Source organism: Pteronotus mesoamericanus, unplaced genomic scaffold (assembly GCF_021234165.1).
Source record: "Pteronotus mesoamericanus isolate MK-2021 breed Mesoamerican mustached bat unplaced genomic scaffold, CSHL_Meso_final contig_221, whole genome shotgun sequence".
In the NCBI taxonomy this organism is placed as follows: domain Eukaryota; kingdom Metazoa; phylum Chordata; class Mammalia; order Chiroptera; family Mormoopidae; genus Pteronotus; species Pteronotus mesoamericanus.
This window is the reverse complement of record NW_026555092.1, coordinates 12,089,235-12,106,288: the sequence shown is the minus strand read 5'-3', so window position 1 is coordinate 12,106,288 and position 17,054 is coordinate 12,089,235. Positions and strand designations below refer to the sequence as shown.

Here is a 17,054-nt window from a genome sequence, read left to right as displayed (position 1 = left end):
AAAAAGCCAACATTTAAGATATACGAGAAAGCACTGACTGTATGACAAAATTCTTGCTAAATTTCAAGTATTATTGTTATTTTTTAAACAATGGGTGGCCAAAGAGAAGTCATTAATATTAGCAGACAATGACAGAAAACTACAGAACTCCAAATATAGAAAGGCTGTTCATGTACCCTAACACCATAACCATTATGGTTAAAAACCACACAATATTCTTTCTCACACACTTTGTTAATGAGCCAAGAATGAGGGTCTGTTAAGTATCCCAGACAACTGAAATAGAAGTAGGAATCTCTGATAAAGGCTGTTCACCCCAACAAACTGAGAGTAAACAGGTTTGGAAAGGATACTATTCTTAAATAAATTCTTTTTAGTTTTACATTCATGAAAGCAGAACTATCACTTGACTTTTTCTCTCCTTATCCATTAAAAAAAACAACAGAAAAGAAAAAAACATAGGTTACTTAAGATCCTAGTTTTAGGAATTATAAGAAAATGTTTTGTAAGATTAACAAAATATTTAATTCATCTTTCAGGTAGACCCTCAAGTATTTTAAGACTGGAAACCAATATGAAAAAAGGATGGTTATGATATACAGCAACATAGTATTCAACTATAATCTAACAGCTTATGACAATTTGGCAAGCATTCTACTCTGAGCTAGGGTCTTCCCATGTACAACAGGGAATTCTCCCAGGAAATGCCCCTACAGAGGGCCCTACACTTCTTTGCATACTATCAGGCCACACATGTAGAATGAAATGAATGCAGTGTTCTCAATGGAAAATATAAATACAAATTAATTCTAAAATACCAACTTACCACATAAAATTTTCCAAAAGAGCAAAAGGAAGGAGTATCTAGTTATCATTTCATTCATTCTAACCATTTTCATAAATTACTTAATTTTTTAAAACTAATTTTTTTATTCTTGTATTATTTATTATTATTTTCCACAGGAACAACTGTAGGCCTTTTTTTTTCATGTTATTTATTTTTAGAGAGGAAGGGAAGGAGAAAGAGGGAGAGAAACATCAATGTGTGGTTGCCTCTCACATGCCCCCTACTGGGAACCTGGCCCATAACCTGAGCATATGCCCTGACTGGGAATCAAACTGGCAACCCTATTAGTTTTGGAATTTTGAAATAAATTTAAAAATTTATTAAAGAGTGCTTATATTGAGGGACTGAATGAGTATCATGTTAAATGAATTATATTTAAGGGTTACATGTATGTTCTTTTTTCCTGTAAGGCCTTTGTTTAAAAGAAAAAGTTATTTCTTGTCTCCTTTTCAGTTTTCCCCCACGGTGTTCCGTCATTATTAGATAAATTCTTTAAAAAAAAATCAAAATAATCTTCCACATTTTTATAAGTCCCACTGCCAATTATGAATAGCAAACATTAGGGAAAAAGGTTTTTTTTTCTTTAATATTTTTAAAATTTACTTACGTACTTATTATTTTTAGAGAGACGAGAGGGGAAGGAGAAAAAGAGGCAGAGAAACATCAATGTGTGAGAGAAACACTGACTGGTTGCCTCTTGCAAGTGCTCCAACAGGGGAACAGCCCACCAGTAACCTTTTGTTTTGCAGGGTGATGCCCAGACCTCTGAGCAACACCAGTCAGGGCAAAGAAAAAGTTTTAATAGCCACTCCAGAACAGCACAAACTAAAATTTAAGGGACAACCAAGTAAAAATGAACAAACAAACAAACCCTTTTCCATGTTCAAAATGCATGCCTTCCCAGAGGAGTATTTTGACATTTTTTTCCAAGACAAAAATCTACAAGCGAGGAAATTCATTAAAAATTTATATAACAATAAAAGCATTTCCTAAAGTGATTAAACATTTAAATACTCAACTGAGAACCTAATGACATTATATTTTTTAGTATTTTAAACCCACTTTTATTAACTTCATTCAAATCTAGCTTCCATACATAAAATTTTTATCCGTTTGAAACTTGTTCTCAAATGACTTTTCTTGACTTCTATTATTAAAGAAGGCAGAGCCCTAAAACAACTATTTAAACATGAATTTAAAAGTACAACTAAGAGCCTTGGCCAGTGTGGCTCAGCTGGCTGGAGCCCTGTGCTGTGTACTGAAAGGTCCTGGGTTCAATTCCTGGTCAGGGCAGATACCTGGGTTGTAGGTTCACTCCCCAATTGGGGCCCTTAGAGGAGGCAATCTATGTTTTTATCATGCACACCTTCTCCTCTCTCTGAATGTCTCCTCAGGAGAGGATTTTTAAAAAAAGGACAAAATACAACTAAGAAAAAAACACATTCTATTCACTTTTGCAAGACTGTATAAGACAATTACCAAACCCGTCAAATCAAATTGCATATCAATCATTTAAGGTAAATGTTTTTCTTCCATTGGTAGGTAAGTACAATTCCATTAATTCTAAACAGTATTCTGACTTGACTTTAAAATACAGACTAGAATAGTACGGTCCTAAAAAAAACAGCTGCTCAGGAGAAGTAAAATCTCAATGAACATTTCTGCTTCTCAAATCCTTACTTATTTGGAACTAAAACATAACTCTTAGTCCAGCTGTAATTAAACCATAAAAAATAGGGTTTCAAGAGAAGTTCTCCTAAGGAGTCATAAATACATATGCTAACTATTAATTATTACTATTTAAAAACCAATTGTATCCTGACCAGTGTGGCTCGGTTGGTTGGGTGTCATCCCACAAAGCAAAGGTTGCCTGTTAGATTCATAGTCACGGCACGTGCCTGGGTTGTGGGTTCAGTTCTGGTCTGGGCGTGTGAGAGAGGGAGGCAACCCATCGATGTTTTTCTTCCTCCCTTTCTCCCTCCCATCCCGTCTCTCTAAAAATAAATAAAATCTTAAAAAAAAAACCAATTGTGCCAGTTTTGGTGAAATCCAAGTTCACACAGTACTGTCAGTAGTTTGTATAGGATACCCTTAAAAATCACTTAAGAGGTTTCATGCAAAAGGGAAAAATACACATATAACTTTTGATGAGGAATGATTCATCAACAATTATATAGTATTTGTATTCAAAGTCTTTAATGTAATAAATTTAAGAGGATTCCTGAGAATCTCCATACAAAAGAAAAACTTAGAAAAGAATTAGAGCGCCAAGATCCAATACTGATTTCATAGACACATTTACACAGAATATTTACATGTAAAATTTTTTAAACCAAAAAACATCTGGCAAGTTACTGACTTAAAACTTAGTTGCACATTTCCCCCAACACCTAGTTTCAATTTCATATGCAGCATAACAACTGCATATAAGTTTCAGGAAGAATGAAAATTTTGTTTTTGATTATTACAACCTTGAGGCAAAATCAGGCCTTATCTTCTTTAGAGATTATAGTCAATCAAGCATAAACTTTGTGTTTCAAGATGTCCAATTCTTAGCTCAAGAATTCGCAGCAGCATTTACTGAATCACACTTGGTTAGTTGGACCAGTTGACTAGGTGGTTTGACTTCAGAAAAATTTTCTAAGATGTCAGTATATTAGGCATAATTTCATATTTTAAAAAACCCAAAGAAGAAAAAATGTCTCTGAAAAAATGTTTGAAATATCTTTAAAAGTTTTAGAATGATTAACAAAGTTTAACTTTCATGTTTTGTTTCCCAGGCTTAACAACAGGATAGTTACGTAAAATTCACCTATAGCCACAAATCATCACATTCCCTAAATAGTATAGTAGAAAGCTAAAAAAAACAAAGGCAGGACACAGTTTTGGAAAAACACCAATCAATGATAAACAGATGATAGTCTAAAACTTTCACAATCTAGATAAACTTTCCCTTTTTAAGAAGATATTAAGTAGAAAAAAAAATGGAGCATGAAAAAGAGAAATGGTACAAGTTGATTAGAGAAAATTCCAAATATTGACTTGTAATAAACTCCCCGTCCCACATCTACAATTGGAATGCTTTGACACAGATGTATTTGACAATTACTCTTTAACCTAATCAATAAATTCATTATTATCATTATGTCACCAGTTTCTTTTATATAAGCTCTTCTTATCTCATATTCAGTTACCTCCCAAATTGACAAATTGAGATGTGAAACCCAGGGCTTACCCTCTTCCCCAATATTTTGAAAATTTGTTTATATATTTTGACAGTCTGGATGAAGCAAACTTTCAAATTTAACATACGAAGTATGAGTGGAAAGCAAACCATTATGTAACATCTACTTTATGTCCCTCAATTAATTAGTTTAGAACCATAGAGAGTGCTTTTTTCTTCTAAGTACTGCCCAAGTTGCAATTTTTTTTCTCAACACTACCGTTTTTCTCAGGATTACCGTCTTTCCCAAGAACAGAAAGCGGTTTTCTTAAATTCCAAATTTCCAGGAATATGACAACGCTTCTCTAGGGATCAGAGAATGAAAAATACAATACTGTCAGCAATTTTAGGATCCACCTCCTCACATAAGCAGTGATCCAGCCTGATAGGAAGGACATTTTCAAGAGCCTCAGAAACTACATGGTGGAGCAAAAGTAGATTTACAGTGGTGAGTACACGAAATATAGTTTATCCTTGTATTACTCATTATCGTACTATTTTCCATACCAACAACTGTAAACCTACTTTTGCCACACCCTGTATACCCTACGCTCCCACAAACATCAGAAGAGAACTCGGGGATGACGTTGCACTAAAACCAAGCTTAATTCTCATCTGTTATCTCACTCTATCTTCACAACTACCTTAAGAGGTAAGGAATGGAGAGGACTGGCCGCTCCAGCGCCTCTACGGGACACACAACCGGGTTAAAGGATACGCACACCGTTACACCTCCAACCGGAATAACAAAAGCGATGGCTCCAGAAAGAGTAATATCGCCTAGAGAGCCCCAAACTTCAATCCTTTAAGCACTGTCCCCTCCCCCGCAGTTTCGCCTACTCAGTGGCTTCGGGAAACTGCAGCGGGGCTGCGCGAAGACGGAGGAGGAGCCGGCAGAGAGGAGAGCCGCCTGGACCGCGCTCACCTCGCACACCGGCGCCGGGGCTGAGGGAGCGACGATGATTTGGCGACACTCCTACTAACCCGGCCAACAGCTCTGATACACTCACCTGCGGAGCCGATTTCCATTCATGGAGCTGGGGGGTGTGCTTCGAGCGAGAAAGGCGCCCGCGACTGGGGGCAAGGAGGCGGCGCAGGGGGCGACGCGGTGCGACAGGCACTCTCACTTGGCCGCAAGGCGAGGTGGCGACAGCTTCTTTTCAGCGCCCGCACTCCGAAAGCTTTAGTTAGCAGGAGCCGCCGGCAGTATACGACTAGGCGAGAGGAAGAAGCGTGAGGGAAGGAGAGGTGAGCTCGGTGCGGAACTTGCGTCGCCAGCGGGCGCTTACACTGCCCCTTCAGGACTGCGGCTCCGCCGCCGACCTCCCCGGGGGCCGCCCCCGGAAGCCCGCTGGCGTCAGTTCCGCTGCCCCATCTCGCCCGACGTCCGTGCGAACGACGCAGGAGTGTCGGGAAGCGGGCGCCGAGCCTGGGCGGAGCCTGAGGCTTGTGCGGCAGGGTGCGGGCGGTGCCCGCCCTCCCACGGTCCTCCGCTGGGTCGCGCCGGCCCGAGACGACCCGGAGGGGCTGGACTCCTCGCACCATCCTGCTGCGAAGCCGTGCCTGCGTGAGGTGACGTCGCGGAGGGCGGTGTAGCTTATCCGGGGAAGAGCCTACCTGGAGCGGGGTTTATCGAGGTGCAGGGCCCTGACCTGCCGCTGAGAGGGCCGCCCTCGTCCCCGAGCCCTTCCCTCCACGCCCAGTTTGGACGGCCCCACGCCCTTCCTCCTCAACAGATCACGTAACCGCCACAGCTGATCAACTCCATAGGGTTGCTTTGACGACCATTATTTGGGGGTGGAGGGGGGCGGGGAATGTGCAATTTAACTTGGGAAAAGATGAAAAAACAGGACATTCAGCAAATATCAGATCGAATAATTTCCACGTTTAAAATTCTTTAATAGCGCTCCTTCCCACTGAGAAGACCGTAACTCCTTTCCGGGGCCAGAACGCTGGGCGTACCGGGGACCCCATCTTTAGCAAGACTCGTTAGCACTTCAGTTATGCTGTACCGCTTCACTCCCCTAACCGGCAAAGCACTGCTTTCCAGCTTGGGGCCTGCTTTTGGTTGCCTTAGCCAGGAATCCTCTCTTCTCTCCACTCGCCTTTTTATACCTCAAGACTTACCCGAGGGCTTTCCCGGTAGGATGGGGACTTTTTTTATTACAGCATTTTCCCTTACTAATCCTGTCCCAATCTCTAATTTGCTTTTACTAAGTTTATTGTGTGCTCACTCCCTCTCCCACTAGAATGTAAACTTTTTAAGATTACAGGACCAGCGCATGAACTGGCAAGTAGTAGGTCCTTATTTGTTGACCTTACTGGTGATACTTATTCAGGCTCAGGAATGGTTCACTTTTCCCTGTCTCTAAACATTAATAATGGTTAGACTTTTAAAAATCAAAGTATGTTCTTTTTTTAAAAGCTTGGAGCAAAGAAGGAAAAAAAGTATCCTAAATATGTTCCCCCACCAATCATTGTGGAACTTTGGACTGGTCACTTGAGCCTCTGGGCTTCATTCTCATCAATAAAATGGAGAATAAAATGTACCTTACAGTTGTGAGGCTAAGGAATGTACATAAAGCACAAAGAAAACCCTAAATGTTAGTGAATTTAAAGGTTTTGGTTACTATTTTATTATTCAAGATGGTTACTATTATGTTACCATTTTAAAGCACTTAATTGATGCACCTACCTGTAAACACTTCGTAAACTGAATTCAAACCCGTATCTGATTCCAATTCTTTCTCATTTCTTCCTTCCCGTCCTTACAACTGTTAGTGAAAATGCCCTCTCCAATTAAAAAATATCAAAATGTCACCAGATAAAACACAGTATCTTCAAAATTATTTTCAAGCCTTGTCTATAGGAGCATCTAACAGGGTAAATACCAGCTGTTGTGCAACCTTCAACCCCTGGTTCTGGAACTGTTTCCTCAATGATTGCAGGCTTCTTCTTTGTCTCCCAGAGTAGACATGGTGACGGTGATGAACCCTAGAGGTGGACCACTGTCTTCTTTGTTGACATTGATGAAGCAGGATTTGGACCTTCTAATTAGATCCAAATTAACAAATGCCAATGATGTCTTCCCTTCTACTTCTGCTGTGACCTCCACCTCTTTCAAGTGTGCCCATATAAATATCATGAACTGTAGTACCAGAAAGTGGGAAAGCAAAAAAAATTTGAATGATTCTGCCAGAAACAAAAGGTGTATGAGGCTTGCCCCTGACTAAATAAATGCACACCCTAGTTTTGGATAACCTCATTCTCAAAGGAGTTTGCTCTTAAGGGCAAACAGGAGGCTCTCTGTGTATCTTGTTAACTGTCACAGCCCCAGTGCCTAGAACAGTGCCAATACCTGGCACATAGCAGCATTCCATAAATAATTGTGGAGTAGTAGATGAGTGGGCTTCCAGAAAAATAGTAAAAAATAGTACAGAAATCACAGGAGCAAGGAAATCAATGCACACTGAATGTTGCATTCCTAGGCTTCCTGTGCAAAACACACACCACTGGATGAGGAGAGCATCTGGATTGAATTCTCTCCTCTCACATAGGCTGAAGTTAGTTGCGATGAGTTCAAATCTCTTCTCCGAGACCGTAAGTTTTTAGACAGCAGAAAGCAAGCTATAGTTTACCCCTTAATAACATGGGCAGCAACCCCCAGGTTAAAAAGTCAAAAGCCTGGATATTAACTTTTATGTTGAATATGACCAACTTAACTGTGGTCATCTTTGGGGACCTGTTTTTAGGACCCCCTGTGGATACCAAAATCCAAGGATGCTCAAGTCCATTATATAAAAATGGTGTAGAACAATGTGTACAGTTGGCCTTCTACATCTACAGAATCCCAGTGGGGGATTGACAATACAGTAGTTTTTCAACTGCACTTGGTTGAATCTGCAGATGTAAAACCTGGGACTACAAAGGGCTGTGTATTTACTGAAAAAAATCCATATATAAGGGAACCTGTGCTGTTTAAGCCTGTGTTGTTCAAGGGTCAACTGTACTTTGTATTACAGCAGGACACAATATGAAACATCCTGGCTTTAGGGACAGAGCTAAGACTAAAGGCTCTAAGCTACTATCTGTGATCCTAGAAGTCACTCCCTCTTAGCCTCACATTCCTCATCTGTAAACACCAAAGGACCTACATAGAGCAGACACTGCTAGATACCTACCCAAGCCTTTATCTCCTTCTCTCTTGCCTAACAGACATGACTTGTCTTTCTAATCCATTGATTTAGAGGGTAACTCAATTAATTTCAGCCATGCTGGATGGATGATCTCATTAGCTCTGTCAATGACAGGAAGGGGAAGATGGCCCATTTCTAGCAAATGAAACATGAGGCCAGATCTGCTGGGGTTTTCAGGGCTGTTCTCACTTTAAATGACACATTGGAAAAAATTAGTCCTCCTTCTGCTAGACATTGTTCTGTCAGCATTTCCTTCCCGGAGTTACAGTAGCCATCTTGGGACCCCGAGGTGAACTAGCATGAGGATAACCAACACAGGATAGAAGAGCAAAAAGATTGCAAGAACCTGGTTGTCAGTATTATCATCAAGCCGTCATATTAAATCAGGACTTCCTGTAATGTGAAAGTTTCCTTATTTAAGCCAACTTAATTGGAGTTTTGTTATATGCAATTGAAGTTAACTGATAAACTTCTTCACGTGAAAGCTGTGAAGATGCAAATAAGGTAAATAGACACTGTACAAAACACCTAGTCAAGTACTTGCTACAAATATATGTTGCCAATTAACAGAGCAGAGGGAACACTGCTCAACCAACAATGAAAAAGGATGTGTGGGGGTGCTAGGACAAGCCTTAACTAAAAATCTTGAGCTCCAGAACCAGACAAATCAGGCCTTGGGCTCCCACCATATTTTTCTCTTTATTAGTGATCAACAGCCGTTTAATCCTGATTTTTTTGGTAACATCAATCATTTCTAAAAACAAATTTATGGCAAAAAAAAAAAATGCCATAATGATCATCTTCCCACTTGCTCTGCTAAATACTTCTGTTTCATTAAGGGTCATAAATTTAAGCTTTATTTCAACTGGGAAAAATCTCGGTGTTCCAATCTGCTCAGTTCAAGCAACCTCACTAAACTCTGCTGCTGAAAATAAGCATGGGTCTGGCTGACTTGCTCCCAAGGGAATCTGGCAGGTGGTGTCCACAGGTCACTTCTGCAATTGGGAAAGTCACAACATGTGGCCTCCCAAGGAATGCTAGGCCCACTTATGCACATACTAGCTGCTAATGAAAATTTCTCCCTGGGTTCTATGCCAGAATGCTCTAAGTCATCTCCCCACAGAGTAACAGTGTTCTAGCAGTACCAGGGAGAAACACCAGAGCTTACATGCTTGACATTTGTGCCATCAGCTGAAGGTACAATACAAAACCAAAGAACCTCCAAGTTGGGATGGGAGTGAGAAAAGATGATGATAATCTCGTTAAGTTTCTGTTTACCTGAAGATTTAGAAATGCTAAGTCCATTCTGTACACTCAGTATCACCTTGATTTCCCAACACCACACCCCTTGTATTTATAAACCAGATTTCTAGCTCATTTCAGTTCTGTTCACAAATATTAACCCCTTAATATATGCTATGGCCCTAAGATGACTAAAGTGAATAGAATGTACTTTCTGCTCCTAGGAATTCACAGACTCTAAGGGAAACAAGTCATGAAAATAAATAGAGCAAGCTGTTAAGTGCTATAGATACAGAGTGCACTGAACACCATCTATGACACTGGTTAGGAACAAAATTAGGTTTGTTTATTTTACTCTTTTACAAGTATCTCCTGAAAACAGGAGGAAGCTAGAGGTGGTGGTGGTGGTTGTGGTGAACAACTTGGAAGACCTAGTCTTAGCCTTATTTAAATTAGGTTTTTCCAATGCTCCTTTTCAAGAAATACTGGAGAATGACCATAAAGTTCTAAAGTCCCAAAGAAGATGGGGTGGAGGATAAACTGAGTAGGAAAAAATACCCCTTTCCTACTGCAGCAGTTCATGCTGTTAATCACACCCTTCTTGGATTCTATTCCACTCTCAACTTTTCTCCCACCTCATTAAATCAAAAATATACAAAATATCTACTAATGATTTGACAATCATCTTAGGCTCTGCTTCCTCTCATCCCTTAAATTGTTTCCTAGATTTGTATACAATGTTTCCCTCACTCTACTCTTTATCTAAACCATCTTTTTCATTCCTATGGCTTCAACTATCATCTATGTGAGTATGAATCCCGTATCTACAATTGCAGTTTTGTAGTCTTCCCTGAGCACCAAAACGTAAGTTGTTTACTGGAAACCTCAACCTCATTGCCCCATGGGAACCTCAAAACTCAGTCTATACAAGGCTAATTGTCTTTCTTCACAAAATTCACCAGCTTCCTTCTATAGTCTTTCCTCTTCACATCTTGGTTACAAGAATGTCCCGGTACACTCACCTGCCCAAGCGGAAACTTGGTCATTAGCCTCTACTCCTCTCTTACCCTTCTATTATCCATTCAGTCCTCTTAATTCTATCTCCTGAGTATTTCTCAAATCTGTCCTTTCCTATCTTCACTGCCATAGCTGTATAGCCTTGTTTCAGTCCCCTCATCATCTCTTTCCTGTACCAGGGGACCATTTGGCAACTCATAACCCCAACCAAACTTTAAGCTCCTTAAGAAGACAATTTCCCTCATTTTTGAATTGTGCCTGCCTTTCTCCCAACGATATTGTGGGACACAGTATTTCATATGTTTGTTGAAGAATAAATGGAGGCCCTGTGAAATATGATTACATACAATCTGCAGTTTCAACACTCTGGACTTTATCCACTTTCCTCCTTTAGAAGTCATGGTTCTGCTCTCATAACAATCAATTAGTCTAGCTTAAAATTTATCAGAGATATAATTAATCCCAACTGTTTGCTTTGCTAATAGGAAAAAAAGAGAGAGAGAGAGAGAAAGAGAGAGAGAGACTGCACTTTAGAAACAGAAGCCACCAATGTCTTTATAAAACACAGAATTGTGCTGCTGTTGCTTGCTTTAGAAGGAACTGTACATTACAGCTGCTGGGATAATTTTACAATAGACTGGACAAGGTACAGCTCAAAGCAGGACACAAACACAAGTCTCAAAGGGAAACAAATGGAAACAAGTACACAGCTGTGGGGCTCCAGGGACATTTCCCTATCCATGCTGGACTTGAGAAGGATCAAAAGTTTAGAAACTAAAGTAAACCCAGAGTAGTCACACATGCCCACCAGATGGCTGCTAAGTGCCAACATCACACACCATTCAGGTTGGACTGTGTACACAGGAAAAGTCATTTCATTTTTCCTTATTGCTACTATACCAGGGGACACCGTGCATTTTGATACATTGTCTTTACTTGCACAATCCTTGGAGAGTTTATTTTCCTTTTTTAAAAAGGAAATCTGCCTTCCCCACCTTATTGATTTTTTTGTTGTTTTGAGCCATTCCCTCCACTCCCCTTCTTGGGCTCCCAAACAGCAGCCAAAGGTTCTAAGTCAGTAGGAGTAGAGTAAGACGAGAGCACCAACCTAGCTTCTCCCTGCTGAGGGAGAAGGCAAGTCCTATTAAATGGGGGAAAGAAAATCGGAACTTCCCTTCTCCCTGATCTGCTCAGAAGGCCAAATAGAGAAGAGTGCCCCGCACATCCCTGCCATGATCAGACTTTAAAAAGGAAGGCATCCCAGCTACCATCCTAGATTGGCCTAGGCCCAATAAATATAAATAAAAATATCTTCCCCCGATGTAGTTTCCGAAACTGCATTTTGGCTAGTTTGAGATGACTTTCTACCTTGAAGAGTAAAAAACCTCCATTTTTCTTTGTTACTCATGACGCCAGGTCTGAAACACTGCCCGACCTGCCTTGCAGGTATTCCATGGGCCAACTAAGAAATGTCTCTTTGGCTGCCCATCTTGAGCACTAAGTCTCATTTACAGAATTCTGGGCAAGAAAAAAAACCCTGTTGCTTAGCCAAAGAGGAGCTATCTACTAGGTGAAAACCAGGAGCTTTTTAGGGAGGTTTTATGCCTTTAGGTACCTTCTTCTTCAGCATTATTCTAAGCCTAAGTTCCCAGCAACAGGAGTCCAGGCTTATCCCCAGAGGCCAGCAATAGCACCTCAACCCCCAAGGGCCCAGGCTGGACTGGAAAAATGACCAATGAGCAGTGCTCTCCCTTCCCACTTTTTTATCCAAATTCTCTCCATTCTCTTCCCATCACTCTCTTCTTCTCCCATGTCTATCCCCTAACCCTGATCCCTGGATACCCATACAGTGCAATCCTAACAGATTCTCAGGATAGGGAAGCCCCAGGTAGAGAAAAATGAATCCAGATCTAGAAAGAGCAATGAGAGAAACCAAGTCCAAGGAGTGGACAGGTGTGAAAGTTGCCAGAAGACCCTGATTTCATGCCATTTGGGCATGCCTACTGCTCAGCCCTTTTGTAAGCTTGAGGGCAGTCCAGCCCAAAGAGAACATCACCGGGCTTGGGGAACAGATTCTTGGTCTTTTGCAGCCAAGAAGCTAAGCCTGACCTTGCCAGCTAACAGTGGGATCATTGTAGCCATATAGAGAATTCATCAGGCAGGCAGATCAGCAAGCAAGCTGACTGAAAAGAAAAAAAAAGAGAAGGAAGCCAGGGAAAGAGAAAAGAGGAAAAGCTAGGCAAAGAATGGAACGAAGGAGTAAGAGACTTGTCTAAAAAGATGAGGCTGGGGTCATGATCCAGTGCTTCCTCGGAGCTTAAGTGGGTAGCACCACCTAAACCATATTCAGGAAAGCTAAAGCTTATTGCGAACACCAACTTCCAATCTGCATGCACTATCTTTCAAACAAGAACAATCCTCAAGGTCAAGGGTTATTTTTCAAGTCTCGAAGATTAAAAAAATAAAATAAAATCAGAGCAAGAAGTCATTTTCTTGCTATTGCCCAAGCTGCTTCTCTTGCCTTTTATTTATTGAATGGCATGTGCAATGCCAAAGGGCTAAAAAATACATTTCAAGCCCCAGCTCCAAACTCAACTGGAGAGAGTGAGGCAAAGAGAGAAAGGAAAGAACACAAACTTGTCGCTGAGAGTAGGTGGCTACCACCAGCTCCCTATGGATAATTGCAAATGCTGGTGAATGACTGGACCCTCCAGGAATAATGCCCTGATCCTAGCCCCAAAATGCACCCAAGAAGAGAACATGCAGAGCCCACTGTCCCAAGAGAGCTCTCCTCCCCTAAGGGTGACTGAACATGAAGTAGACAGTGTATGAAGGCGATGGACAGGGCAGATGGAGTGTTGGCATCACTCTCTTTAGGCACTTGTGTAAGGAATGTAGGCTCTCCAGTGAGCTAACTCCTCCCAGAGCCCTCCGATCTGCTCTTCAGCTGGGCTGTGCCCATGGGACACCCAATGCTGTAGCCAGTAGGAAAGAAGTAAAGGAAGAGTTACTCAACAGTCCTGATGCCTTCCTCCATAATCAATGTTTGTGCTATGTTTTGTGAAGTTACTAAACAAAGTAGCCAACCAGAACAGAACCTGGGAGTGACTGTTTTGCATAGCAAATCTGGGTCTGTACAAGGGCTGCTGGGGAGGGAAAATGGTAGCTTTAACTGCACAGGGCCAGATTCAGACCGGCTTTCTTCCGGCTCGCCTCCAAGCCTGAACTAGGTCTAAAGTGTCATGGCTTTATCACCAAACTGGGGCAAACCCAAGCCCAGGCATTCAAAAAGAGGAATTTCCACACTGAAGCTGCAAGTTCTCATCCCAAGAAATGGGAAAGAAGAAAATGAACAGTCAAGGAAAGAGGGGGCCTTACCTTAAGGCCAGCAGGCACCAAGCTAGAACCCCCTACCTTTCCAGTTCTACAAGACAGCCAAACCCCATTTCTATCCAGGGAAACAGACAAACGAACAAAAAAAAGCCCATGCCACTCATTCACATGCCCTAGTGGGAAACCAGGAAAAATTCATTTGTGTAAACAGAAGCAATAGGGAGCAGCAAAATCCTCCAGCCTGTTCACAGGACACGCTGGAATCTGGGATGAGCCAAAGTGTCAGAGGACAGTCCAGAGGAAGGGGAAGATGCGCTTGCAGGAAAGGGTGCAGGGCAGTGCAGAGGACGGAGCCTATAGCAAGAAAAAGGTATTTTCTGCACAGAGGAAAGAGGGAGCCTGAGCCCCACACTGGGGAGATAACCGCCCCTTACCTAGCCAGGCCAAAAAACAAGTCAGGTACATAGTTCCTTCAAATGGCTCAATGTTTCTGGGACGTAAACTCATTGGGCATTGGAGGGATATCCAGATTTTGGCAATAGACTCAAGTTATGATATAAAAATAACATTTAGTTTTTTGCTTTTTTCTTATTTTAGACCTAAGGATCGTTTGTTTTAAGACACCCCAGTTAAGAAATATTGAAACATATGAGACTTGACCATTGGGGAAAAAAATAAGCCAAGAGTGAGAAAAGCTATGAAAGTAACTCCAGACCCAGGCAGGCGGGAGGGTGGTGGGAGGACAGGGAGGAAAGGAGGTATAGCCAGTCATCTCAGCAGCTCCAGAGACTTGTCAGGTCTGAAAGTGCAAATGTCAATGGATTTTAACCATCTTGAGGTTGTAACCTTTTAAAAAGCTCAATGAATATGAAAGTCAATTCCTTTAAATGCAAAATAGCTGGCGCTCTGGCTGGAGGCTTGTTGGGTTAGGGGTATTTCTTCCCCACCTACCTACCTCCTCTCCCACCCCCACCCTATCCCCCCAAAGAAAGGTACAAAAGGTTGCAGTTCTGCAGCATTACCGTTACAGGGAAGGCACTGGTTACCCACCAGCAGGCGGAAGGAAGACAGGGTCATGTCACTTCAGAGCTAAGTGCCATAGTGCCTTAAGTCATACAAGGGGCTGGATGTCTTATCAGGGAGGAGGTATAAGGTAGGGTAGGAAAAGGTGGAGAGAGAAGAATAAGGAAAAGGGGGGGGGGATGGCGGCAGGGGGAGGAGCAACCAAAACCATTAGCATTAAAAAACCTTCCTACAAAGTGGATACTTAACCCATTAAAACATCTTGTATCCTAAAATATTGATCTGGGTCTGGTTTCGTTTTTCTTCTTAAACAAATCTAGACCTTTTCTGATTAAGGCTCCTAAAAAATCCTTCCCTCCTCCCACCCACTTTCTCAAGCACCTCACTTTCCCATCTAAAGTATCAAACCCAAACCTACCAGCTTTTGTCCGCAGGACTGCAGAGCCGACCTTACCAAGCTGTCAGGCATGAGTCTTTAGCACTGTGAGTCACATGAGACACCTGTGTGTATGGTGGGCACCGGTGCTGCCCCTCTTGGTCCAGTGGTCAGGGCCAGATGTGACAAGATGGGGTGAGGGGTATGAGGTGAATATCAGAAATTTCTGGCTGGTGTTCTGGCCTACTGGCCCTGTTCCCCACCCTTTTGCCCCATCTGTGGAAGGAAACAAGGCCTTCTGCACTCCTCCCTGCTCCACCTCCCTCCTCCCTGCTTCCTCTGGATTTGGGCGGCACAGCTCTTGGGGCTTGGAAAACTTTCTTCTATCCAGTGAGGTAACAGCGTTCTGCCTTCAAGCGAAGTACATGGTGCGCAGAGTATCCTGGTGAACCTGCACGGCTTTGGCCAGGGCCTGAGGGTCCCGCCCATTGCTCTGCCCCGATATGTGGCTCCCCTCTCCACTGAAAAGGAAAATGAAAGAAGTCCTTCCTGGTGAACTGAGCTGCTGCTAATCCCTTCCCCCATCCCTAGGGTACCGATTCCCATACCAGCTTAAGAAAACAAATATCCAACCCAGATTTGGCAGATGAACTCGGAGACACCAAATTGAACAATACCCATTTTCCTTCTACCCAAGGAAAGTTGGGAGGGTCTGGTACCAGAGGCTGAAGCAAAAAGGAAGACAGCCTGATCCCAGGCCTCACCTGTCATGCTCCTTGTCCACGAGGTGATATCTTGCCCGGAAAGCCACCAGGCGGGCATAGTAGGCAGGTGCTGGGATGGAGACGGAGCGTGTGCATCGTACGTAAGTGTGGCATAGCTGATACGTCAAGATCTGGAGCTCATCCGCTGTGAAACGGTTGTCATCCCAAAGGACATAGTAATGGGATGGTCGGCTGGTGCCCTGGGAAGACAGGAAGGTGAGGGGCCCCAGATTGGGCAGAGGGGATGGCTGATAATAAGGAAGAGGATCACTGTTTAAAATTATGACTAGGTTGGAAGACCACTCATAAACAGGCAAACACAAAGTCACCCATGACATAAAGAACCCCTCTTATGGGCAATTTTCCTAAGATACTCAAAGTGAACTTTTGTTCAAATACACTAAAAGGGCTTATTAAGAGAACAATCCTGATTTGAATGCCACTGTGATGACAAACATATTCCAGAGGCAGTAGCAATAACCAATTAATTTTCAACCCACTGGAAATCCCAGGACATAGCCCAGCTACCTGGATGCCTGCGTGGCTGCACAGATAGAAGTCAAACTCAAACGGGTGGGTGATGTTGGTGTCCACAGTGGTCCCAGCTGGGATGTTACCACTCTTCCCAATCTGTACAGAGACAAAGACAACCAAGATCCCAAGACCTGCCAGGCCCTAAATAGGGCCCCAACTCAATTCTACTCTGACTCCACCAGAATCCCAAAGGATCACTGTTCCCAGAGGGTATTGGGTCTTGAATAATGGGCTTCTAAGGTCACAAAGAACTGTGTCTAAGTGCTAATTTCACCATTTATTAGCTGTGTGACCTTTGCAAGTCATTTAACCTTTCTAAGGTTAAACTGGAGATAATAATAGTACCTACCTCACAGGGCTGCTGTGAGGAAGACGCCTTGTACAATGTCTGGCACATAGGAGAAGTTCAATAAATGGTAGTTCCCTTTCCCTTCTTTGGGAGCTGGTCTATATATGGGGTCTATAGGCCAGGGAGCTAGGAGGAGGGAGAGGAAGTATA

The 17,054-nt window shown here is 42.5% G+C and overlaps 2 protein-coding genes across 2 annotated transcripts in view; both read right to left on the bottom strand.

The window, feature by feature from the left end:
* The window catches only part of LOC129069307 (protein argonaute-3), a 94,862-nt gene extending 89,462 nt beyond the window's left edge, over window positions 1-5,400 (bottom strand). Inside the window, exon 1 of the mRNA XM_054571965.1 lies at window positions 5,081-5,400. Coding sequence (XP_054427940.1) covers window positions 5,081-5,099 — 19 coding nt within the window. The 5' untranslated portion in view covers window positions 5,100-5,400. The remainder of the gene's footprint in view (window positions 1-5,080) is intronic.
* Window positions 5,401-9,892: 4,492 nt separating this feature from the next.
* LOC129069306 (protein argonaute-1) overlaps window positions 9,893-17,054 on the bottom strand; it is a 37,477-nt gene continuing 30,315 nt past the window's right edge. Inside the window, exons 17-19 of the mRNA XM_054571964.1 lie at window positions 16,550-16,651; window positions 16,022-16,221; window positions 9,893-15,778 (exon numbers count right to left, since the gene is read on the bottom strand). Of these exons, the coding sequence (XP_054427939.1) occupies window positions 15,670-15,778; window positions 16,022-16,221; window positions 16,550-16,651 (411 nt within the window). The 3' untranslated portion in view covers window positions 9,893-15,669. The remainder of the gene's footprint in view (window positions 15,779-16,021; window positions 16,222-16,549; window positions 16,652-17,054) is intronic.